The sequence below is a fragment of the Trachemys scripta genome, chromosome 1, assembly GCF_013100865.1.
Source record: "Trachemys scripta elegans isolate TJP31775 chromosome 1, CAS_Tse_1.0, whole genome shotgun sequence".
In the NCBI taxonomy this organism is placed as follows: Eukaryota; Metazoa; Chordata; order Testudines; family Emydidae; genus Trachemys; species Trachemys scripta.
Genome location: NC_048298.1, coordinates 198,383,311 through 198,410,870, shown reverse-complemented (window position 1 = coordinate 198,410,870; position 27,560 = coordinate 198,383,311). Strand labels below are relative to the sequence as shown.

The window sequence follows — 27,560 nt, the reverse complement described above, 5'->3', positions numbered from 1 at the left end:
TCCAATTTTAGTCACTGGTGTATAGAAAGGCTGTAGAGATCGTGGAAAGGATCCAGATGCGAGTGACACAGGTGATCAAAGGGATGGAACACAAGCCATATGAACAAAGGCTGAAGGAACAGGGTATGTTTAGTTTGGATAAGAGGAGGTTAAGGGGGGACATGATAGCAGGCTTCAGATACTTGAAAGACCATGAAAAAGATGGAGAAAAATTGTTCTCTTGCCGACAGCTGGCAGGACAAGAGGCAGTGGGATCAAACTACAGCATAGCAGATTTAGATTAAATCTCAGGAAAAACTTCCTAGCTGTAAGAACAGTAGGATATTGGCACAGATGCCTAGAGAAGTCATGGAATCTCCTTTGCTGGAGGTTTTCAAAAGGAGGCTGGGTAGGGATTGCCATCTGTCTTGGATGGTTTAGACCCAGCAAATTCTGCACGTTGGCAGGGGGTTAGATTAGATGACCCTTGTGGTCCTTTCTAACCCTATGGTTCTATGATTTCTAACATCAGAACCCAGTGCACATAGAGCACATGTTAATATCTCCCATTTTCAAAGGGGTAGGGGTGGGGAGGAAGAGTGAGAGATAGGCATAATAAATTCTATTTTCATCTCCCAGGTAGACTAAATAACAAATAAACAAATAAATAAATAAAATAATTAATAATTTGCCAACATCAACATGGTAATGAATTTTTTTATCCAATCACCAGCAAGGTTGAGGCAGCATTGACTAGCGAACTGAGCTTGAGGCTGAAAGCCAGGAACTTCTATGATTCTCTCCAAAGCTCTGCCACTGACTATATGTCCTTGGGCAAGTCACTTAAGCTATGTCTACCCAGGCCATGGAAGCGAGCCTCCCTGTCCAGGTCGACTGACTCAGGCTAGTGGGTCTTGCGCTAGCGCTCTATAAATAACTGTATAGGCAGAGCTTTGAAGTTGCAGCTTGGGCTGGAGCTCGGGCTCTGAGGCCTACCCCTCTATGTAGGCTTCAGAGCTCCTGTTGCTACTTCAAAGTGCTGTCAATACAGCTATTTTTAGTGCACTAGTGCCAGTTCTGTGAGCCTGAGTTTGTCGAGCCAGGCTGGGAGGCTCGCTTCCATGGGCTGTGTAGACACGCACTCATGAGCTGTGCCTTGATTTCCTTATCTGGACAACTGAAATTATACTTACCCACCTCCCAGTGATGTTATTTAAGTGCCTAGAAAATATAAAGCAGTCCCTAGGTGTTAGCGGAGACTCCTGTCTCCAACATATTCAAATATAACACACAGTCGCTGTCCATAAAGCTGCAGGAATGGTACAAACAGCCTTTTAACAAAACAAACAACCCCCAACCCCTCGTGAACCACCTCCACCACCCACATCTCTCCCTGCAGTGCTGCCAATCAAGTCACCCTCTAATAGGTTACACAGAATAGTCAGCAGGACAGCAGCTAACAGGAATAACAGGCTCATACTGTGTGAGCAATTCCCAGTGAACAAATTGTGTAGCACATTAAGCCCCTTTTGCATGTGCGTATTATCTGCCAAGAGACTGCATTTTTTTAAACAGATTTCTTTGCCGTGCAAAGCTGTTTGGCAAATGTTTTTTTCAACCCATGAATTAATTTGATGTCTCCTACAAGTATACCTTTCACCTAAGTGACGTGGTATTTTTTCTTTTCCCTTATTGCATGAGCCAACGTCTATAATGGGGTCCTGGTCTACAATTGTAGCTGACTCTACAGAAATACAATTAAATAAGAAACTACAATAATATTATGCTTCAGCCCTAAATTCACTTTTTGCCAGCTCTGGTGAGAGCAAAATCTTGCTTGTGGAAAACGAACAGAAAGTGCTGCAAACACACTCAAAGTGAAGCTTTATTGAGAAGACACCAACACATTTGTGAACAACAGTTTTCATGATTTGCTCCAGCTCTAGATACAAGACTTGCTAGAGCTTCCTTTGACTTTGAATCATTATTTATGCCACTGAATTTGATACCAATCCACCTCTCTGCATTCCAGTCACACAGCACACTTGCCTTTGCCCTGTTACTCACATTTTCTCTTTTCTTCAGCTCTCTTCATTGCCGCTTTAAAATTCTTACTCTTCCCTTCAACCCTGTCACCTGACTGCTCCTCCTCTTTTGTCACCTCCCTAAGTGTTGATTTCATTCAGCTTCTCAAATTCTTCTCACTGCAATTCATTCATCTGCTGTAGTCTCTAAATAAAAAGCATTTTCACACTTCCACTCCCCCTCTAGGGGATGCTTTAGGGAAACACTTTCCTGTTCGCGTTTCCCCCTCACTTTTCTTCCTCACTCCATCATTTTAAATCTGCACTGCATACTAAGTGTGAAATCCTAGCCACACAGAAGCCAATGGGAGTTTTGCCCTATGTTACTTCCTTAGGGCAATGACATTCCCCACCTATTTCCTTTAATGATGGCTAATGTTGCATTTATATTGGGGATACTAATCGTGAAATCTTTGTTGTTTTTTGTCTTTCTGTGGCTGGTTACTGAGTTTCCTTTGTAGCCATTGCCCAGCATTTTGGGATTAAAGGCGCCATATAACTAAATAAAATACCACGTAAATGATGGAAGAAGGAGCAGGACAGTGTTTAGGATACTCATGTTTTAAGTATCCAATTCATCAGGAAGAAGATTCCATCATTAAGCAGCAGAGGACACCGGTTTGTATGAACAAGCATGAATTTTCACTTTATTAAGACAACAGTCACCAGAAAGGTTATTGTCTGTGGCTACTTCAATAGCCTTTAAGCATTTATACATACACACACAGACACAGACACACACACACACACACACACACACACACACACACAAAACCCCACCAGATCACACCAAACAAACCTCAAAACGATCCAGCTGACTATAGCAGGGCACTCCAACTTTGCCCACTGAGGCCGCACTTACAGACTGCCAGGGCCTGAAAGCCATATATAGGACCTGATCCAGCAGAGTTCTTAAGCGTGTGCTTGAAGTTATGCACATGCTCGAGTGCTTTGCTCTCTTATCTCTAATTTGCACTAGGACCAGGTAGTGCAAATTGCAATCACCCTCTTATTTAATAGGAGAATGCCGTGTGCAGAGATTACAAGGCCTAGTATCTAATGCTCTATGTTGAATCAAGCAGCTCCAGGATTTACTGCACTCTCCCAATACCCTAGTATACCAGTTGCATCCAACCCGCGGTTACATATCATAGGATATTAAAGAGGCACCATGGCATGGGATAAAATAGACTTTCAATCATCCTCTGAATCTCTTTGCTGACATGGCATATGAACTGGTTTATTTAAACCATTTATTAGGCATTTCTGACATTAAGGCTATTTAGTAGGTGGACTGATCTTGTTCAGAAGGTTTATATCCTGTTGGGGAGGGAGGCAGGCATTTAATGAAAAAATTGGAGCTGCTCAACCATGATTTTCCTCAGCTACTTTCTCATACTTTATTAGTGCTTCTTGGCTACTAGGTTGTAGCAGCAATGGTACTTGACTCTGCCTGTGGAAATCATCTTGCTTTAATGACGGCTCCAGAACAAAAGGTCAGTAACATTCTACTGAATAAATGCAGCCTGTTGATCTCAGTGGAAAAGGGATGAGGACAAGTTTTCAAAGAGCCTGCGGCTTTCTGAACTCCTACACTTCTGACATGGGCCACCTTGCACATTTAAAAGGTTTGTTGACCACTTGTTTCTCTGGCTTGTTAAAGGTTTAAATGTATTTGTTTTTGAGAGAGTGGCGGAGGCAAGGCCAGGGAAGGGAGGGATGGTAGAGAATACAAAAACCTAATACTCATCTGAGTACCTGTACGTGGTGGATAAAGATTTGGTGCTAAATAAACACTACTACTGACTGTAGATGTGATTAAAGATTGCTGTAGTTAATTCAAAATAGTTATTCCATGTAAAAAGCATGTAATGGAAAGAAGAATCAATAGATCTGAGTTATATATATAAAAAAAAAAACCCTGAACTTCCCCCCCAGAAAACATTATGCTGTATTTTAAATCATCATTCAATAATCCATGATCAGTGCCTTTAAATTATTAATTCAGAATGCAAGACCAATTTCAGACTCTCTCAGAATGGTTACTTAATTGTTGGTCTTAACCAGAGGGGAAAGTAAGCCGGTTCTTGCCGGTACGCCGTCCTGGACCGGCTTCCCCAGGCCAGCGATTTAAAGGGCCTGGGGCTCCCAGCAGCAGCCGGAGCCCTGGGCCTTTACATCGCCACCTGAGCCCCGCTGCCGTAGCCATGGGGTAGTCGCGGCGGGGCTCCAGCAGTGATTTAAAGGGCCAGGGGGTCCAGGTGCCACTACCGCAGTGGTGCCCCAGGCACTTTAAATCTCCGCCAAAGCCCCAAGTCCTGGCCTAGCGGCTGCAGCTGGGAGTCCCCGGGGCTCCATTGGTGATTTAAAGGGCCTGGGGCTCCGCTGTGGTAGCGGCAGCCAGAACCCCAGGCCCTTTAAATTCTTCCCGAGCCCAGGGGCTCCCAGCCACCTCTGCAGCTGGTAGCTCTGGTGGTGATTTAAAGGGCCTGGGGATCCCAGCCGCAGCTACTGCAGCCGGAACCCCAGGCCCTTTAAATCTTGATTTAACAGACTGCCTCTTTCCAGTTGAGGCCAGGCCCCTTCCGGTTGAGGCCCCCGCCCCACTGCTCAGGACTCTGGCGTACCAGTAAGTCCTTTAAGTTACTTTCACCCCGATCTTAACATTTCTATAGGATGTAACATAAAGGATGTAGTAGAATAGTGAAGGCTATTTACTACAACATCTGTTATACAGCTGGCTGAAAAATAAGAATTTTCAAAGTTTTGAGGTATTTCCATTTCCCAGGGACTGAAGTGGACTAATTTCCCCACAATTTGATAATATTTTCTATGCAAAGTGGTTACTGCCATTCCTCCCCACCCCTGAAAAACCTGGTTTCGATTGAACAAAAGTTTTCAAGGAATTCAAGTATTGTGTGAAAAAAATCATTTAGAAAAAAGTCACATTTCATTTTTTTAAAAATCATGGGAGGGAGGGGGAGCAAATTTCAACTGGCTCTAGCCCACAGCTGGCAAATGTGCCCAGCCCTAACCCTATCCTGTTACCTCTTCCCAGTCTGGACCCTCACCCTAGCTTGAGACCTAGTAACCAACCCTAACACTAGCACAGAGCTATCATCCAGCCCTAATGGTAACTGGGCCCAAAAGCTGGTCTTAAACCTAGCCCCAAAACATCCAAGATTCCCAAACCTAAATTTGGCCCATGGCTACTCCCTGTCTGCAAGCCTACCCCCAGCCTGGGGCCAGCCACCAACCCCAAACACGAACCCTACTAGAAAGTACAGCTTGCTGAGAAACTGAGGAGAGGAAGGGTGTTGTGGGGAAAAAATGTTTTTTTTTCCACTTCTCAGGGTTGGAAAAGGACACATATTTTGTTCCTCATAATTCTTTCTGAAATTTTTTAATCAACATTATTTTCTAAACCAAACTTTTCTTAACATTGTTACCAAAATTTGCTGCACTTCGGTAACTATATTGATAATGATTCCAATAAAACTTTTACTTAATCATTTAAGTAATGTTAAATTACTTAAATGATTAAGTAATTCTTATTTACAAGAATTGCAATACTTATGTTGCAAACATAAATTTTGTGAAAAACAAAAACATTCCAAAAAAGTCAAGAGGTTTTCCTGGAAGTTTCATTAGTGAGAAAGACCGTTTTCAACTAAAGACTTTTCACTCATTAAACTTCCAACTGCTCCAACCTGTTGTTACTGGCACAAGAGAGGAAGCTGTAGGAGCACCTAAGTTGGGTTTTTAAAGTTTATTTTCTAGTGCATAATGAACTGCTTCATCATGAAGAACCATCAGAACATATGTAACCCACACACCTCCTGGGTGTGGTGTTCTCTCCCATCTAGTTGCACCGAGACCACTTAAAGAGAGAGAGAGAGAAAATGAGTTTGCTCTCCAGCCTTAGCTACGATCCAGTTGGCTTTTAGCTCATGTAGTAGAGGCTCATGCACTAAGTTCCAGAGATCCCAGATTCAATCCTACCCACCGACAACTGGGGTCTGTCAGTATTACACATACAATGGGCCAAATTCTGTACTCGGTTACACCTTTGCAATTTTGAGCCAGGGAATACAGTAAGGGACCAGAACAAAATTTTAACAAAAGAACAAAAATCAATACAATACAACACATCCCATTGACTTCAGTGGGGTTTGTGGGTACTCAGTATCTCTGAAAATCAGAGGATTTCTATTTAGGAGCCTAAATACAGATTTAGAAGCCTAACTTTAGGTTCAAAAATATTGGCACGTGTGTTTAAAAAGAGTCAGAAAAATATAACCACCACCTGAGATTTAAAAGTCTTGTTTTGCTAATAGCTGATCTGTGTCTGGTGCTACTTTTAAATGTCCGTCATTTTATTTTAAATATGACGGCAGGGTTACAGCTTGTTCTCTGGGGTGGAATAGACTAAACCTGACCTTTTGTTCTTTCCCAAGGTTACTGCTGAACATGCATGTGGCTTTGGATAAATGAACACCTTGCAGTCTGCAGACTAATTCTCACCCACATTAAAAAAGCAAAATAGGATTTACATGTTGAAATAATATGTTTAAATAAACAAATACATAGGCCAATCAGTGCAGCCCATTTCACTGAACAATATGAAATTAGCTCATGACTTCTGTATGTAGCTGCATTTTTAATATTGTACCCACAAGCTCTATGTGATTGCTGTTGCCAAGATTCAGTTACAGTTGCTTTGAGCTGGATAAATTTAAACAGTGACGCTACAGTAACAAAGGGTGGAGCTAAACCTGACATTTTGCAAAAACACCATTAATTCAGGATTTTAAATATTTTTTTGCATAGCATGGACCACAGCTTAGTAGCAAGAGGATCCCACAGATACCTCCCTTCCCATTCAAAGTGGGGTGAATCCCACCTCCTGTCCCATTCGTGATCGCTTAATGCCCCCGGGGCACCTATAGGAATTGCCTTCATGAAAAAGTAACACATAAAATGTCTCCCTTTGGTCTTCATTTCCTCTCTCCCACCCACTTGTTCTATCCCTCTCAGCTGTAAACAAGGAGGAGAGACAGAACCATAGGACCAGCCAGCTCTCTGCAGGCCATCAGCAAGTTCTTCACAGATCACAGTTTGGGAACATCTTTTCTGCACCAACCCTTCTCAGAGATCCCAACCACTGCTCGTTCCATCCCTCTTCTGTCCGTCACTTGCTCTCCCCCACCCTCACCAGGCTGGGGCAGGGGGTTGGGGGTGTGGGAGGGGGTGAGGGCTTTGGGGTGAGGCTGGGAATGAGAGGTTTGGGGTGCGGGAGAGGGCTCTGGGCTGGGGCGGGGGGCTGGGGTGCAGGGGGGTATGGCCTCTGGGCTGGGGGTGTGGGCTTCAGGTGGGGCCAGAAATGAGGGGTTCAGGATGCAGGAGAGGGCTCTGGGCTGGAGTAGAGGTGCAGGGGGGTTGAGGACTCTGCCTGGGGGTGCGGGCTTTGGGGTACAGGAGGGGGCAGGAGGTTGGGTGTGGGGGAGGGGGTTGAGGGCTCCAGCTAGGGGTACAGGCTCTGGGGTGGGGCTGGGGATGAGGGGTTCAGGGTGCAGGAGCAGGCTCAGGGATAGGACAGGAGACTTGGGGTACAGGAGAAGGTGCAGGGTCCCAGTGGTGTTTACTGCAGCTCCCAGGAAGCGGCCGCCGGGTCCCTGCAGCCCCTAGGCACATGGGCGGCCAGGAAGGCTCCGCACACTGCCCTCGCGCCCGCAGGAGCCACCCCAGCTGCTCCCATTGGTCGCGGTTCCCGGATAATGAGAGCTGCTTAGCCAGCACTTGGGGTGCGGGCAGCAAGCTTAGACTCCCTGACCGCCCATGTGCCTAGCGGCTGCAGGGACCCAGTGGCCGCTTCCAGGAGCCACACGGAGATAGAGCAGGCAGGGAGCCTGCCTTAGCCCGGGGCCCCTGCTGCACTGCTGACCAGACTTTTAATGGCCTGGTCGGTGGTGTCAACCAGAGCCACCAGGGTCCCTTTTTGACTGGGTGTTCCCGTCGAAAACTGGATGCCTGGCAACCTTAACTTCATTAATAAGCACTTCACTAACCTGCACACTCCACAATTTGCACCCAAAACATGGGTGGGGGGGGTCGGTGTCTCTCTTTACTGAACAGCAACGTGCTGCATTTAGGACTTAATTAAGGCACTGTCTTACAGAATTACTATAGAACACATTCACATGCTGTGAAGTTATAAATATTGATAGTCTGCATTTGTTAAAGGAACATTTCAAGTACACGTGCTACACTGTCATTTGCAGTGAGATGCCCAGGGTCAGCAGTGCAAATTGGTGAGGTCGTAGAAAAGGTGATGACATTTCACCCTTCCCCCACCACACATTAAAACCAACCCTGCAAAAGGGCCAGACTTGAATTTGCATATAAAACACAAGACAAACCACAAACTTAGTCTGAAGATAGACAGGCAGGAGCATGTATAAAATTGCAAGACAAAAAGTAACAGTAAAATTGAACAAAACCCCATGAATGTAAAGCCACAGCAGGAAAACTCCAATGTTGTTTCACCCGCTAAGCTAGACTGAGCCACAGGCATCTTGAGGAAAACCATAGTATCAGACACACACACACACACCTTTAAAAACACAAATATTGCTCCAGCCATGAAATCAAATTGTTGGTGGCTCATTCAAATGGCTAAAGACCTGCACATCTGGGTGACTGGAAAGTGAGCCCTTATCAGGAGCTTCCCAAGAACATCAACAGCAGCTGAGACACTTGGGCTATATCTTCTGATGAAATCTTATTAGTACAAAGGAGAATTATGTAAACAGGGCTGAAAATGGATCCTAGCCTAATGTAACTTTTCCCGTCAGAAAAGCCTGTCCTCATTTCCCCAGAATTCACTGGGAGTCCATGACCCCAAGATGCAAAAGTAACCGAGGAAGTCCCACCATACTGGTTAGTTCTGATTCTCTTCTAGGCTTAAGATGTTGTGTCTGTGACACAATGCCACAGGTTCAAGATGCTGCTGAGGAAGGACAAATAATTACAACAGGCTTCATAGACATTAAGGTCAGAAGGGACTATTATGAGCATAGCACAGGCCATAGAACGTTACCCAGTAATTTCTTCATCAAGCCCTTAATTTCTGTCTGAGCTACAGCAAGTATTTTAGAAAGAGATCCCATCCTGATTTAAAGTGATGGAGAATCCATTATACCCCTAGGCAAATTGTTCCAATGCTTCTCTAAAAGACACTGTTTTCTCACTGACATGGATGCAGTAGCCATGTTTCCAATGCATTTAAAATATTTTAACATTAACAGGCTATGAAAGCTTTAAATCTAGGCTCCCTAGGAAGTGCAAACCTCATCTTACTTACCAACACAGGAGGCTGGTCTGCCACTCCAAACTTTGTTGTCCATACATGTTACTGTCCGGTCTCCTTTTAGCTGGTATCCTGGGGAACAGTAATACTCACATCTGGAGTTAAAGTACGCGCCGTCTATGCACTTGAATCCCCCATTAGTTGGCATGGACAGCGTTGGGCACCGTATTTCTGTAAAAGAAAACAAATGTATCCAGTATCTTCTGTTTTGCCATTCTAGAAGAGTGGGGGGGGGGGACGACAGATGTGCAGTACTGTATGTGAACAAAACATGGTTAGGATTTTTTCAGTCAGAGCAAGTGAAACCACTCATATGATTTTCCCTCCTCAAACAGACTTCAAATTTGGCTATCATACAGCAAAGGTAGCCCAATGGAATGAAATTATTTTAAGGAAAGGCCAGCTGCCCACTCCCTTCTTTTGTCAAAATGTTTTCGCTCACAAACTAATGGTGGGTCCATTCAACCTGGTGACATTCAAATTTTGCAAAATGACATACAATTATCAGTGCAGCTAGAATTAACTACGCACAGTATTTTAATATGTTTGCAAAGGGGAATTCTTATAACCCCTCAGTTTCAGAAAGATTTCTACAGACTCAGAGCCCACCTAGTCCATGAAGCATTCCTGCCTTTAATGTCTCTCTTCACTCTATTTTCTCACTCCTCTATAATGCCCCTGCCATGATTTGAGACTGCAAGCTTCTCTGCATTCAGCTATTTGACACAGTCCACCTATCACACAGCACCATGTGCATCACAGGGGCTATGTAAATAATGTCTGAAACCGTGCAGCTAAGTTAGCTATGGCTTCACAAAGACATATTTATTTTTAAATTCAAAATATGAATGAGAGTCCAAAGATAAACAGAGTTAACTGTAAGAGCAGCTCCTATCAGTTAAGTTTCTCCCCATCCCAGCACTGACATTAAATATAAAAGCTACTCACATAGACATTAAATATTAGACAGAGATGAGTTTATCACACAAACAGAGATACATGTGCACACATACACACACAAGTATGATCTACTCACGTTTACACAAAACTTTCCCAGACCAGCGTTTGTTTGACTGACAAATAAGCTGTTGAGGACCATGCAGTTCATAGCCTTTCTGGCAACGGATATCACATCTCGTCCCCAAGACATTTTTGTAATATTCTCCTTGAGGTGTTCTGCAGTTTGCATTACCATGTTTCACCTTAATGGGAGAACACCAGGGCGTTTCTGGCAAAGAGAATGGAAAAACAAACACAGAACACACACATTTTACTAAAGACTAATTAGCTTAAGACATACTTGCAAAGTCATTATGTTTGTTTGATGTTGTAGAGAGAGTTTATTAAAAAGGAAAATGTACAAAAGCACATGCAGAGATGTAAGTTTCTGGCCTGATCCAGCAAGGTGCTAAACATATCACAGTGTCAGGCCTTTAAAGGTGAGCTGTTCCTACCTGTTACAAATTAATGAGGGTTTCTATTAAATTGGGTGTCTGAATGTCATGCTGGTGGAATAAGTGTGCCACCATGTGGACAGTTTCATGATCACCAATGTATTTATGTTTTAATACCCCACAGAGGATGCATTTACCTGCCCTTGGTCACAGAAGCTGGCAAATGAAATACAAGTTCAATCCCAGTGAAGCTTTATCTTTATATGTAGCATATTTTATTTTCCTTACTCTTGTCTTAATACCCTTTCATTCAAAACTTCTTTCAGGACCATCAGATACACACATATCAGGGCACCATAGAAACAGACATGGCCATTGGTGAACTCCATGAAGGCTCAAGCTCCCTTTTATGAAGGGCATTATTATATACATCATATTACAGAAATGTCAGGTTTGGTTGCTTGGACACAAGAAGGAGAGATCCTAGGCATATGTGTAGGTGTTTCACTTGTGCTGAATGAATTTCCAGTTTCCATCTCAGGTGTCAGACTGAGCCAAAACTCAACAGCATGCCAGGATAACACTTCTCTCATGGCCCCATCAGTTCCACAATATTTAAGATATCACTTTAAATATGCTAATTTTCTCATCCGGACTATGAAGAAAACCTAAATGTGGATGGGTGCAGTGTTGTCTTTCTTACTAAATCTGTAGATCTGTCTGTCCAGGTCTGACAAATTGAAACAAAAGCTCTTAGAGAGTTAAGAACTAGCTTCATTCATCCTGAATGGGTGTTAACTCACAGTCTCCAAGTACAACGTATGCACTCAGGCACTGGGTTTGAACATCAGCCAGTATATGCATGTTTTATGTGTTTCAAGGTGTGCTTATGTTAACTGATGAAATATACACTCAGTCTTGCGTTATTGCTTATTTCTAGCACAAGTGTATGTACACACACAAATGGAAATGGACCCAAGATGCAAAGTTCATATCCAGATCTTAAACTGTTCCAAAATCTGAAGAGTTTGGATCTGGGGTTTTGGTTCAGACTCATCTTTAAAATATGGCAGCACTGATCCTGAAATGTGGCACTCATCCACCAGCAATTCTATACAATCATTCATGAAGGAAAGAATACTTTGCCCAAATTCAATTTGGGAATGGAGGTGCAGAGATCCCATCAGAGAGGCACAAAGCTGATGAGGAACAGGGTAGAAAGCCCAAGCAGCCAATAATCCTGGGCTGCTCCGAGTTGTGCTGGGGATTGGGGCCAGAACAAAGGAAACACAAAAATGTCTGAGAGTCATCTTTTCCCCAGCCCCAACCCATTCTAGCACCTTGCACACAAATGGAGGAACACAGAAAACTGCCCTGAAATATGTGCTTCATCTTCCTCTAAAGCATCCAATAAAGCATAGGTTAGACATGAGAATCAATGGATTACAGGGACTGCCAAATCAGAGAAGAGTTGACATTTGGCCACGATGCTGGGATTAACAACCATACTTAACTATTGCAAAACGGGGGTGTGTGTCTTTAATGACTATAGGTGGTCAAGGCTATAAATATACATATTCAAGAGAAATCCTCCATCAGCAAAGCTTCCACTAATAACATGCTGGGGCACTGGTTCAGTACACACACTGAGTGTGTCAGCTACAAACCTTTCCTAGGCAGCCAAAACTACTTTTCTGGGGTCGTGAGGAGCAACAAGTGAGTTTTCTGAGGGGGTCTTCTATCCAAGTAATACCTAAGTTGACTCTGCTTAACTCTGGGATTTGACAAGGACACCATTTTAAGGAGGTAAGAGTGTAGGCCAAAAGGAAGACAAGCACTGAAATGTCACACCACATGCAATATTCAGAAGGTATATAATGAGCCTTTATGGGATCTGGGAGGGTTTCCAGAACCTCATGCCTAAACAGTGGCAAAACCACAAGAGTCATCTAAAAGTAGTCTTTCACAAATGGAATCAGTTTCACAGATATTTATTATTGGCTCTGTCGATTAATTTCATCTCCACATTTCAAATGTCTTTCCTCATATTTGGGATCAATTCCATGAACATATTTAATGTGCTCTTATTTCACATACCATACATGTTGTAGTTTTTATTCAATGTATAATTCCTCTACATAAAACGGTTAGATATTTTTACATCTCCCCCAGTGGAAATTTAAACTTCCACATTAATTCTACTGTGCTGTTACTAGAACCACAGAAACAGCATTGGACAGTGGAGAGACTGAGAATGGAAAAGCATGTGACTGCCAGGGTTTTAGTTTATTTCACAAAAAGCATTTTAAAGTAGCACAGCCTGTTTCTGAAGTTGTTTAACTCAGTGACATACTTATGTTCTCTTACAGAACTGCATCATCCATATGGCTATTTTTGGTGCACTAGCTGGAGTCCTACTAACACATGTCTGTCTACTCGGGCTGGAGGCCCACTTCCAGCTGCAGTGTAGATATACCCTTAAGGGCCTGGATCAAAGTGGCTTTTGTGCTGTGGTGAACAAAGAAATACTACATTCTGGAGGCTTTTTCTTCTCATGGGAACCCCAGGTAGAGCAGGCATCTTACATGTCAGTTAGGGGAGAAGCATTCTTCTTGACAGCAGCACTTTCCGAAGTGTCTGTCAGCACTGTCCAAATGCTGGTTTTGGATCAATGTTCCTGTAAGCTCAGCATGCAAAATGCAGAGGGGCTTTTTAATACAATGGGGCTTATTGGTTGATTAGGCAGTTGAACAGAGGGGTCACCAGGGAAGAAGGGAACTCTTAGCTAAGTTATTGGGAAGGAACTCAGTAGAGATGTTTCCTTGGAAGTCTGAGTTGGTTGAAAAACATCCAGATGAGCATGGAGGGTTTGGCATGTGGCCAATCCGTGACAAACAAACTACAGGATTTAATTTGCAGACAGCACTGTGAACTGAAAATCTGCCGGGTTTACATAGCTCTGCTTAAGATGCACATACACACCATGCCATGCTAGGCATGTACTAATGTACATTTTTCAAAAGGCATGCATAATGGTTAGTATATTTGATACTCTGAAATTTTTACAAGGAGAAATGGTCCATAACCAAAACCCGGGATATGAACACCCTCACATTTCGGTGAGCTTCTGATCCAGATCCAATCTTAGCAAATCAGGTCCATATCTGTTTTTTGTTTGTTTGTTGTTTTTATGTGACCTGCTTGTCAACTAAAATAAATGCAAGCAAGTTAATACAACTTAGGTCTTCTCAGCTTCGTGCCTTTGATTTTTGGCTCTGAGTTGTCTAATCTGCTACTAAAACTCACATTAGAGCTTCCAAATTTAATACAGTTTTTAATATTTGTGTGAATAAACCACTGTGTTTCACATACCACTGTGACATCCTTGCAGCCATTGAAATAATTTGTTTTGGATCACTTTTCTAAAAGACAGTTCCTAGACAGAGTCTAAATTTTGACCACTAATCCACAGTCCAGTCGGCATTCATTTATCTTTACTGAATCACTTGAATTCTTTAAGTATCCACAGAGGATTAAATGTTAAAGATAAAGAACAAGACATTTACCATATAAAGCTGTGGGAAAATGATTTTTTTCTGATTACATTTTTAAAGCAGGATTTTCAACTGGGATACACTTTCGGGGGAGAACGGGGGAGCAAAATAAATATTTATAAAAACATAAGATAGACAGTATTTTGTACCTTCTCCTTTGGTACTCATAAGTAGCTGATATATTTGCATGCGTATCCTTGTGTAAAAATCGTGTTTTATTCTCGGTCTAGTACTAACATTAAGCAAAGCTACATTAATGCCCAATACTTCTATGTTACCACAACAATGCAATACAGTGTCTTCTTGCATGTCCATAGATTAGTTTACTGATGCAAAACTTCAGTAAAATAACTTTTTTGGGGTGAGGGGAGGGCAGGGGACTGAGTGTGGAACCAGATTCTTCAAGAACTAGGCACATATGTCACAGATTCACCAGTGATTTTGCTATCAGATCCATTGGGCAGTAAATTTTGTTTGGAATAGGGAAGAAAATCTTAATCTGATTTCTATACTTGCAGAATTCAATTATCTCATTAATGTGCCAGCACATTTTGTTTAATGTCTTGTATGTTCGTTGGCAAACACATTTTACTCTTCATTCCAGGTTACAAGATGAACCTGAAATGTCAAGGACTATATTAAGAAGCTTATAAAAATCAAGCTCTCTTTCATGCGCTTCCATACCTTACCATCAACAGGTCCAGATTCTGAACAGGATTATCATTGTTGGCTTTGGCTATGAGGTATGAAAGAGGCAGAAGACAGCTTATTTTTAATATTCATGAGCTAGCAGCTTGACCTTTCGAGGGTGAAGGGACTAAAAAACAATAATTTACTCATGTAAGCTAAACAATGCACAGTGCTTGTTTCATTTTCCATTGTTTAGAAAAATAAAAAAAATGAAAAGCTTATCTTGTCTGAAAAATCTGAACACAAACATGGAGCTGGATCACTCTAAGACTTTATGATGCAGGAAGGAAAGAGAGAAGATGTCCCAGCAACCAGCTGATTTTCTTTAGCACAGAAGCAAAGCATTCACCTTTATATCTATTGCGTGCATAAACATCTTCATCATCTTCTATGGGTGAATATCCCGATCCTACAATACAAAATGAAAAGAAAAACTGCAGCAAGAAAGGAAATATAATTTTAAAAGAACAAGAAAAGCTCTTGCAGAGACGTGCAAGTGAGATTAGGATGCAACAACCTAAGCAATGCTGACAGCATAAGCTTCCATGATGATTAGATTTATAGTGGAACCAGTTTATAGTGAATTTGGATAAGGTAGAATGAAAATCTCAGATTGTTATGATGCAAGATGTATTGGAAAATGCAAATCACAATTTCTCTCAGAGGGAACTTCCAGCTAGTGTGAAGTTATTTGAGAAGGGGAGTCGAACAATGAGTGATTTCACTGTAAGATGGTTCCACAGTGGCTGTTAACAGCCATCATGCCAACCAGCTGTAGTAAAACTGCCAAACAGCTGCAGTAAATATGTGTGACTGAAGAACAACCATGGTTTACAGCACAACTTATGTAAGTGAAACATTGGTTACATTCCCTGCAAACATAGTTCTACCCAATCAAAAGGTTTTGTTTGTTTTTTTGTATTAAGTCTTCCGTAGTCATTCAAGCTAAAGAAACGACAGGTCGGCTTTCTTTGAAGGATCTGGACAATTGCTGTAGTAGCAGGGTGGGTAGGAATTGCTTTCTGTCAAAAATTCTCGATAAACACTCAAAGCAACATCACCCGCATCATTAACTAGCCCTCTGTGAGCTGAGGGGTGAAAACATTATCTACTATCTGCTGCAAAATATGCCTGAGCAATATTTAAAATGTATTAGTTTAATCAGAAGCTTTAGACCTTAAACTTGTTTGAGCAAAGGGACAGTTATACCTAACTTTAGTGCAAGTCAGATTTTCTTAACAGTAGTGGCTTCTGCAGACTCAGGGGATCAAGTTTCCTGATCTTTAAAAATTCTATCATATAATGGGTCAGACATTAAGGGAATGTCTCTACTGCAGCTGGAACTTCCAAATTAAGTTCCTGAAATTACAAATATTGAAATAGTTAACTTGGGGTCATTAAGACACCAGGCCAAGATTTTCAAAAATGGATGCCTAAAGTGAGGCTACTAAGACCATATTTAGGCACCTAAATATGTGGCCTGATTTCAAGTGCTGAACACCCAGCAGCCACTCCTGAAGTCAAAGCCAGTAGCTTCCATTGCCTAGGCAAAATTAGCACATGGATGAAGAGCTGCTAGCTAATCAATCCGTCTTGCAGAGATACTTGTCACCACATAGACAGTGTCTGAACACCTCCGTGTATTTAAAAATAGAAATAACAACTCCTCTCTCTCCTCTTCTGTCTTTCCTTCCATTCCAGCCTCCAGCAGAAACAGCTTCGTTACTGTGTAGTTTTTGTTTTCATGTCTGCACTGCTTGTTTCCCCCATGGTCTATGCCCAATTTGCTGCTCCTTTATGTCTGCAGTTTTGTCCTTCCCATTCATGCCACTGCTGCTAGTAACTCCCCAGAAAGCGCGCCTGCTCCGCTCTGACAGCATGGCATCCCATCTTCATCCCACAAAGCTGCATGAAGCAGCTTAATTAGCACGTTGAAAGCCTCGATTTGAAACGTGTGGCAAACACAGAACCTGTTAGGAATTTGCACTAGGTTCTCTGCTCTGCTTTACTGATGTTCCATAGAAAACCTGCAATAGGCCACAAACTCCAAATAGGAGAAATCCAGCCCTCACTTCCACAGCTGAACTGGAAGTGGACTTGGCAGTGGGTTCCATTGTGTCCATACCCTTTGTGCAGCACAGAGCTCAGCTATGGGGTGGGGGGGGGGGTGGCGCATATGGGAAGGCAGGCACTGTGCAGATCCTCTGATCTTATCCCTTACAATAAAACTGTGATAGAGGTGCCTAGGGCTCTTCACCCACTGGACTAGAGTAACATATAATAGAGTAACAGAGGGTCCTGTGGCACCTTTGAGACTAACAGAAGTACTGGGAGCATAAGCTTTCGTGGGTAAGAACCTCACTTCTTCAGATGCAAGTAATGGAAATCTCCAGAGGCAGGTATATATCAGTGTGGAGATAACGAGGTTAGTTCAATCAGGGAGGGTGAGGTGCTCTAATAGAGTAATTTTGGTAGCCCCTCCATGGGCTATGGGAGAGAGAAAAGGATGCATGAACCCAATTCAACTACTCACTCGTGGCATTGGGGGTAGAACTAGCCCTATGTGAATCCTTTAAGCCTCTGTGCTTGAAAATCAAGATTAAAAAAACCAATCCTTTGATAGCTATAAAATAAACCTGTCGCAATTAATCACAGTTTTAATCACACTGTTAAACAATAACAGAATACCCATTAAAATGTATTATAAATATTTTTGGATGTTTTTCTACATTTTCAAATATATTGATTTCAATTACAACACAATGCAAAGTGCACGGTGCTCACTTTATATTGTTATTTTTATTACAAATATTTTCACTGTAAAAAAGATTTTAAAAATGCAATCTATAAGTCGAAGCATGAAGAGGCATATGAATGTTTAGCTTTTCTGGCACATAAATACCTTGCAACACCGGCTCCAACAGTGCCATACGAACACCTGTTCTCACTTTCATGTGACATTGTAAATTAGAAGCGGGCAGCATTATCTCCCGTAAATGTAAACAAACTTGTTTGTCTGAGCCAGGGGTCAGCAACGTTTGGCACGCGGCTTGCCAGGGTAAGCACCCTGGCGGACCAGGCCAGTTTGGCCGAACCTGCCGCGTCAGCAGGTAACTAATCGCGGCCCCCACTCGCTGCAGTTCGCCGTCCCGGGCCAATGGGGGTGGCGGGAAGCGGCGCGGGCGAGGGATGTGCTGGCCGCGGCTTCCCACCGCCCCCATTGGCCCGGGACGGCGAACCGCGGCCAGTGGGGGCCGCGATCGGACGAACCTGCCGCGTCAACAGGTAAATAAACTGGCCCGGCCCACCAGGGAGCTTACCCTGGTGAGCCGCGTGCCGAACGTTGCCGACCCCTGGTCTGAGCGATCAGCTGAACAAGAAGTAGGACTGAGTGGACTTGTAGACTCTAAATTTTTATATTGTTTTGTTTTTGAGTGCAGTTATGTGAAAAAAAGTGCCACATTTGTAAATTGCACTTTCACAATAGAGACTGCACTACAGTACTTGTATGAGGTGAACTGAAAAATACTATTTTTTGTGTCTTTTTTACAATGCAAATATTAGTAATCAAAATAATATAAAGTGAGTGCTGTACACTTTGTGCTCTGTGTTATAATTGAAATCAATATATTTGAAAATGTAGAAAAATATCCAAAATATTTATAATAAATTTAAATTGGTATTTATTATTGTTTAATAGTACAATTAAATCTGCAATTAATCATGATTTTTTAATCTAGTTAATTTGTTTTGCATTAATCACTTGAGCTAACTGTGATTAATTGACCCTAGTTTATTTTGATTTACAAGAACAGTAGCAAAAGTGCAATTTAATTTTGGCCTGATCCAATGCACACTGAAATCAAGTCAGTGAGAGTCCTTCCCTTGACTTCAATGGGCTTTAGATCAGGCCCTTGAGGGCAATTTTCAATCAAATGTCTTTTCTTACGCATATTTTTGTACAGCAGACTCCCTAGCCCTCTGCATTTGTTACTTAGTTTACATTTCATGAAAAGCTGCTGATGCCTGTATAAATATTGCATCTTAACAGCCTTCCAGTATGCAATATTGAATTTAGTATAATTTCAAATTACATTGTGTAATATCAAGTGCAAGCTGCAGTCTCAAAGCACCACATGAATATATTGATATTTCAATGAGCATCGTCTATTCCAGCAAAATTAGGAGATTCTTGGCTTAATAATTTGAGACAGTTTTTAAAGAAAAATTATGGGTAAACGTTTTTAAAGTATCTAGGCTCCCTAAGTCCCATTTAAAGTCAATGGAATCTAGGTTCCTAAGTGCCTGATCATTTTGGAAATTGGGATATAAGCACTTCTGAACAAATTTTCCCTACACTTTTAACTCATTTTTGAAATCTTAGGTTAATCATGCTAAATCTGAACTAAGACTCTACTCATCTGAGATTCATCAAAACCAAATAAAAGTAAACAATTTTATTCAGCTTCCCTCAATAGCATCCATCTGCTCATTTTCTTATTACAAATGGAAGATAGCAATCACATCTCTGGTTTTCATTATGTGCTTATTGTGCTTGTAATAGTAATGCTGATCTTTGTCATCATTATTTTAATCAGGAAATGGATTATGGGAATCCCAAAGGTGAATGTAAAACTGTTGACCTTGCTTTACTTGTAGAGTGTGTCATTTATGCTTTTTTGGTGACATCTTTTTGCACAAAGCAGAACGGCAAACACTGGACTTCAACACAGATGTGTTATACCAGCAAAGGTATAGACTCCAATTGAAGTCAATGGAAGTTTTGCCATTGACCTGTATAGGTGCAGGATCAAACCCTAAGGTGCAAATCCAGAGCCCATCCCAACTAGCTAGGCTGGGTGCTGGGTAGAAGGATGGCAAGGAACCCTTCAATGGCATTTACAGGGAGGGAGAAGGATGGTATATCTGGGCAGTAGGAAATTTCCTTCAATTTCCCCATGTCCCATCTTCTCTCATGCCCTCTATGCTGCTCTCCCTACTTCTAGCCTTTCCCTTTTCCTTAGTGGAAACATAAGGAAGAGTGGGCTGGATTTACCCCTAAATAAGTAGCCATATCATAAATGAACCAGGACTGTCCATTTGCTTTAAGATAGCATACTAGAAAAGCTAGCATGATTCAGTGGATGGCGTATGGCAGGGATCGGCAACCTTTGGCATGTGGCCCGCCAGGGTAAGCCCCCTGGCAGGCCGGGCCAGTTTGTTTACCTGCCCCGTCCGCAGGTTCGGCCGATCGTGGCTCCCATTGGCCGTGGTTCGCCGCTCCAGGCCAATGGGGGATGTGGGAAGCAGCACAGGCCAAGAGATATGCTGGCCGCCACTTCCCACAGCCCCCATAGGCCTGGAGCGGCCAGTGGGAGCCGCGATCGGCCAAACCCGCGGACACGGCAGGTAAACAAACCGGCCCGGGCCGCAAGGGGGCTTACCCTGGTGGGCCGTGTGCCAAAGGTTGCCGATCCCTGGCATATGGACTTGTGAGTCAGGAGTCCCTCATTCCATTCCTAGCTGTGCCACTCACTGACTGTATGACGCTGGAAATGCCACTTCACTTAGGTCTTAGTTTCCCCATCTATAAAATGAGAAATATGTTTCTGTATCTCACAGGAGTGCTGAGAAGGTTCATTACTTAATGTTTATTCATTGTTTGGCTATAAAGTGCTAAATAATGTTATTACAGTAGTAACAAACATGGATTATTTTAAGAGGAAGGGGGAACACAATGCTACATTAAAAATACATCTATGGAATGCTTTATATTTTGGTGGTGTCTTACCAAAACTGGCTGCAGCTCTCATTCCAGCTGAGTACAGGCAAAAGCCACAACATCAAACTATTCAATTTTAACAAGAAACTATCATCAAGATTAATCCATGGAATCTGATGATCATAGGATTTGCTTTAGGAAAAAATTACTTCTTATTCACAGAATAATCACCATGTTTAATATTTGAGGAGGAGAGCCTACTGTTTTATATATTTTATTAGATCAGTGTTTCCCAAACTTGGGACGCCGCTTGTTTAGGGAAAACCCCTAGTGGGCTGGGCCAGTTTGTTTACCTGCTGCGTCCGCAGGTTCGGCCGATCGCGGCTCCCACCGGCCTCAGTTTGCTGCTCCAGGCCAATGGAGGCTGCTGGAAGCGGCAGCCAGTACATCCCTCAGCCCACTCCACTTCAAGCAGCTCCCATTGGCCTGGAACAACGAACCGCGGCCAGTGGGAGCCGTGATTGTCTGGACCTGCGGACACGGCAGGTAAACAAACCAGCCTGGCCTGCCAGGGGCTTTCCCTAAACAAGCGGCGTCCCAAGTTTGGGAAACACTGTATTAGAGTATAACATTTAAATAGATTTAAATTCAGGCCAACAGAAAAAGATTGGTAATGACTGCCCCCAATAATCCAACAGTCTGTACTTGATAAAGAAACACAGAGAAGCATTTGGCAAAACATTTCAAAAGGAACTGAAACAATAAATTGGACCAATATTTTGATACAGTCAAACATACCGACCCTATTATTAAGAACAAGGAATAAATTATATAGGATCAATTCATGAAACAATCATACCTTTGTGTGTAAACTGTCAAGCCTAAGTAAACGAGGCACTTAAAAACTACGTTTACCCACTTGTGTAAAAACGTCCTTAAAGCATTTTATTTTAAATACATTTTGTGAAATAGACTTTTGCGATACAAACTGTCAAATACACTTAAAATGTTCTAATTGTGATCCTGCCCAGGGATCAGCAATTAGGCCCTGACTCAGCACACTACGTTGGCTCCAATTCATCAAAGCACTTAAACAAGTGCTTCATTTTAAGTATGTGAGGTCTTCAGTGGGACTACTCGCAGTTAAGTACTTTGCTGAACAGGGATGGAGTCACGCATCTGGTAAAAATGTTCTGCTGAACAGGGGCCTCCGCACATGATTAATCTTATTGACATCAGATGGAGCATATGGACAGTCCCACTGACTTCAGTGGCACTTCTCACATGCTTTGTTGGTTTGGGGTCTTACTGCAGTAATTGACAAAGTAAGGTAGAAATTAGGAGATTGCGACCACATTGCTGAACCAGTAGGAAATACAATAAAGGGCTCACATTCACAAACAGTGCACAATATGTATTTTGGACCATTTCTTTATAAACAAAGTACCATGCCAAAACATGCAGGGATGTTTTGTATTACCACATTCTTTGTATTACTTCTCCAGAACCATTTAATTATCCCCACAAATGTGTCATACCCTTCATCTATTACCTGCTAGTGAGGTACACAAGAATTTATGGTGTGTACATGTGGAAAAGCCACAACCAGTCTGCAAATGTGATTAGCTAGACAGGATCTTCCTAAGAGATTGTCTGGTTCTTGGCAGAAAGAAGAGGAAGGATGTCAGATTGCGGAGGACATTTCAAGAGGACTTTCCTGTCCCTCAGTTTATTTAGAAATTCACCTTCTCTGCTACAAGATTCCCTTGCACATGGCAGACCACCGAGCCAATACTGAGCTTCTTGCTCGGGGCAATCAACCTCATGCACAAACATAACCACATGCGTTACAGGAATCAATTTCAGTAATGACCAGCAAACCTCTCTGTTGGATAGGTAGCACATAGCAGACGTTTTCAAATATTATAGGGAACCAAGCTTAAAAGAGAAGGGGTGGGGGGAGGAATGACACAGTGCCCTGTCTCTTGGAATTAGAGGAGAGATTCTTAATGATTTTGACCACAAAATGTAGGAGAGCACTCATTACCACTTGAAACACTTTTATTTTTGGCTAAGAGGAGAATTTTCTCATTGGAGCTCTTCAATTCAGCCTGGCTGGCAAGCAGCAAGACAAGAATTAAAATAATGATTAACAATGGGCAAAGTATCAGAGGGGTAGCCGTGTTAGTCTGAATCTGTAAAAAGCAACAGAGGGTCCTGTGGCACCTTTAAGACTAACAGAAGTATTGGGAGCATAAGCTTTCGTGGGTAAGAACCTCACTTCTTCAGATGCAAGAGGTTCTTGGGCAAAGGTTCAACATAAACAATACAAGTTTTAAACATTAAATAGGTAGCGAGGGTTAAATATCAAACATGGAACATTATGCTGGAAACACTTATACATGCGAGTAACTTTACATACAAGGGTTTCCATTAAAATCCAATGGACTACTCACATGCATAACGGGAGTGCAAGCAGGCAGTGTTCAGTCCCATTACCAGATATGCCTTACACATGCAAGTGGTTTCACGTGGGTGAACCCTTGACCTATGTGGAATCCCAGTAACGGAATGAGGGACTGGATGGTGCCAAGGTCCATCTGCATAGATCTGCTTGGATCAGGCCTAAAATTACAATCTCTTCGGGGCAGGGACTGTGTCCTCCTCTGTACGTGAATAGAGTCTAGCACATTACCTCTGAACCCTAGCACATTACAGTAGAACCTCAGAGTTACGAACACCAGAGTTATGAACTGACCAGTTAACCACACCCCTCAATTGGAACCGGAAGTACAGAATCAGGCAGCAGCAGAGACAAATAAATAAATAAAATAAAAAGCAAATACGGTACAGTACAGTGTGAAATGTAAACTACTAAAAAAAGGGAATGTTTAAAACCAAGATTTGACAAGGTGTTTATTTAAATTAAGATGGATAAAAGCAGCATTTTTCATCTGCACAGTAAAGTTTCAAAGTTGTACTAAGTCAATGTTCAGTTGTAAACTTTTGAAAGAACCACCCTAACGTTTTGTTCAAAGTTATGAACATTTCAGAGTTACGAACAACTTCAATTCCTGAGGTGTCCGTAACTCTGAAGTTCTATTGTATATTGTGTTAACATTAAAATAAATAATAACATATAGCCAGGAAAGGAGGTGGGGGTGGGGAGGGCCACAGAGATATTTTCACTATGATTGACATGGGAGGGAATCTCCAAGCACCATTTCTGTGTTGTGTCAGATTAAGAGCCCACAACTAAAATAACCTACTGTAGTGGGGTGGTCACCTGCTCCTGCCCAGAAGGGCTTAAAACAGCCCTTCGAGAGGGCTGGGGCAGGGGGAAAAGATGGGCTGATTGGGGGAAACAGCCTCAACTGTGGCCACGCCCCAAACAGACCCAGCTGACCCTATAAAGGCCAGGGAAATCAGGAGCAAATGGTCTCTCTCTGCTTGTAGAAAGAGAAGGGCCTGGCTGCAAGGGAGCTGAGCAGGGTACTGGGAGTGGAGCAGGGCTGGGGGAAGGCTAGAGGAGCTGGGAAGCTCCAGCCTGGAAAACCTAGCTGAAGGCCTAAGACCAGTACCGGGGCTGCAAAGGGGCAGCCCAGCTATAGAGAGAGGCAGCAGGTCCGAACCCTTGTCTGTGATGAGTGGCTGATACTGCAATCTGCCCCAGTGAATGGGGCTAGATGGAGACTGGGCAGTAGCCAAGACTGAGGCGAAGTGGGGATAGTGGGTGGGGATTCCTCTGGGAGGGGGAGACCCAGAACTGTGGGGATACTGCCAGGGGGCAGCACCCAGAGAAAGGGGCACCGGGGTCCTGGGAGGGACATAGGCGGATCACCAGCCTGCAGGGGGCACTCAAGGATACTGGAAGAGCTAATTCCCATGGACGACCAGCAGGAGGCGCCGCAGGAGTGAGTCCGCATTGTTACACCTACATATTACTTGAAACCAATCACAAGTTTCTACAATTTGTTGCCATTAGACAATGTTAGCCTTGGAACCAAAACATCGAACAGGACTACACCACTTAAAAGTGGCCCCAAATAATAGTTACAAGCTAAAATAGAATGTAAAGGCTTTATTCTGAGAGGCAGTATTCCATTCACTAGCTTGGCACTAGGGAGAGTGACAACGTTCAAATCAATTGTAATCATACAGCCACAGACTAATATTTTAAGGCTTGGGTGTGATCCCAAGCACTATTTTTGCAACATAATATGGACATACGACTTCAAGACTTTCTCTTCCCCTCATTCTTTTGTTCAGAGTTTGCCATGTTGTGTGAGGATTACATAAAATTACAAAACATACTGTAAAATCAACAGCCAAAACCAATGTCAGTTGCAGCTTTATGTTCTATTGAAGTTTACAGTCTTAAATACAGTACCAATTTAATTAAATACCCCCTTCTGAGAGGATCAGTTCATTTGACATTTTGAAACATTGTTTGGCTTGAAATTAAAAGAAAAAAAAAAGGCAGTTCAAAAGCCAGATTCTAATTTCAGATGTGTGTCATATCTCACAGAGGAACCAAAACAACAACAATGATCTGATGCTAACACACCCTAGGAATTAAGGCTTTGCAAAACAAGACGGAATGTTCGCCTACTCTGGTCTCCTAACTCTAGCCTTTGCAATATCCGATCCTTCCAAAGAAAGGTGTGAGTCTTCCCATACCCCTTTATTCACCAATTCAATTGTGTAAAGCTGCACCATAGGGAAGAGTTTGGAAATTCCTTCCCAACCCCAACAGATGATCAGTTTATACCCTTAAGCACAAGAAAAAGAAAGGACTGATCTGTTTTCTCATCAATTTTTAATACCTCTATCAAATGCCCTCTAACTTTTCTCTTTTCCCACTGTAGAATTTTTTATGTTCTACAGTAACACGAACCATGCAAAGAGTATGAATGGAGAAGCTAACCTGTTGCATCTAAATCTATAGAACCTCTTCCGGGAAGGCAGAAATAGCTAAAGCTTGAGACCCAGAAAGTCAGACAGGGAGATATTAGGGAGGGAGGAAAGAAATGCAGCAAGAATGGTCACCATCTTTGCAGGAGAAGGCAGCACCTGTTGTGAATATAGGTTTTCATACATTTATATGATAGTATCAGATATACACACACTTCTTTTTTATTCATAGAGCCCCAACTTCTGAAAAGTTGAAGTAAATGGAATTTAAACATGTGCTTAATGTTACACACTCCTCTCAGAGGACACAGCACTTCACAAAATACACTGAAAGGTAAAATACAATTTGGCAGTAGAGGAATGAGTAGCGAGGAAAGATTTAAAGAAATTCTTCACATCTTGCTTAATCTTTGAGGGAGTCACACAAATTAAGGAAAGCAGGTTTGAATCTGTTAGGTAATTGTATTGTTTTGATTTACTCAGATTTGTTCAGGGCTTGAATAGGGAGGGGGAATAAAAGTTGTGATGGGAGGGAAAAGATTTTTTTTTTTAGGGAGTGTCTTTAACCCATGATTTGCAACATAACTGAAATTGAATTTTATATTGTATACCTAGTTTGTATAGAATAGCTCTGATGGGCCCAGTTCATATTTGAGATTACCATACATTTTTTAAAGTATCAGCTGAGCCACAGAAATCAAATCACAGCACTTTTTTTTAAACCAAACCGTTGATTAAACATTTTCATTAATATAGATTGCAATTTTATAAACACAGGATGAAAATAACTTAACATATCCTCATCCTGATTCACTTTCAAACCCTACAGTAACTCTTGATGATAAACTTTACATCTGACCTTTGTATGAGGTGCAATAACTGGCTACACTGCATGCTACTACTTGAGAAAGGTCAGGACAACAGTCCTGAGCATGTATGCAGAGGAATGGAGTGCAAAACAGAACAGGGAAGCTGCAGCATTTTTTGTTAAACCAGAGTTCCGTTGGACTGGGATGTGCTGCATATCAAGGGTATCATAGTGTATTCAGAAATCAGAACTGTGACACTTTGCACCCCACATTCACCATAGTAATATGCTTATGGTATGAATGATGATATAATTATGTGGCATCTTGTACAAAGTATGCCTTGTAAGGAATCATTCTAAAAGTCTTGATCTGTTGAACATTAATATCCTGTTGGGTTGTATGTATTATCATTGTATGTGAAGCTATTAAGTTTTGCTATGTATGTGTTACTGAAAGATGTTGTGAAGTTGGAAACACCCACAGCTAGCCTTTCAAGTACAACAATTAAGAAGCTAGACAGTGCTAATGGCCCATCAGCAAGACAAAGAACCATGGAAAAGGTTTGTCCTCACCTGGGAACACTTCAGCCAGCCTCGGAATAATGCCTTCTATGACTCAGCGATGCATGCAAGGGCATGTGACCAGACCACATGACAATGAACTCCATTTTCTATTTTTCGACAAGCTGGGCTGGAAACTTAGCTTGGAACATATGCCAAATGGAGAAACTATATAAGGTGGGGAGTGACCTCATGTCTGGTCTTCACTCTTCCCCTACTCAACACCTAAAGAAGCTCTGGAAAACAAAGGACTTGGAACAGGGGAGGGGAATCCAGGCTGCAGAGCAAACAGAGCCTGTGCCTCAAGAATCTGCAAGCCTGCTTGTATCATCGGTCAGGGTGAGATATTGCTGATTCAAATCCTATCTAGTACCTTAGGCTTAGAATGTGTTTTTGTTTAATTTCCTGCCTAACCTGCTTTGAGCTGTTTGCTATCACTTATAATCACTTAAAATCTATCTTTGTGTAGTTAATAAACTTGTTTT

At 42.3% G+C, this 27,560-nt stretch overlaps 1 protein-coding gene across 2 annotated transcripts in view; it reads right to left on the bottom strand.

The window, feature by feature from the left end:
• SRPX (sushi repeat containing protein X-linked) overlaps window positions 1–27,560 on the bottom strand; it is a 74,940-nt gene that overhangs the window by 14,541 nt on the left and 32,839 nt on the right. Inside the window, exons 2-4 of one of the 2 annotated variants that reach the window (XM_034754517.1) lie at window positions 15,420–15,479; window positions 10,469–10,660; window positions 9,427–9,603 (exon numbers count right to left, since the gene is read on the bottom strand). In XM_034754517.1, the coding sequence (XP_034610408.1) occupies window positions 9,427–9,603; window positions 10,469–10,660; window positions 15,420–15,479 (429 nt within the window). The remainder of the gene's footprint in view (window positions 1–9,426; window positions 9,604–10,468; window positions 10,661–15,419; window positions 15,480–27,560) is intronic. The other variant, XM_034754528.1, reaches the window with a different exon arrangement.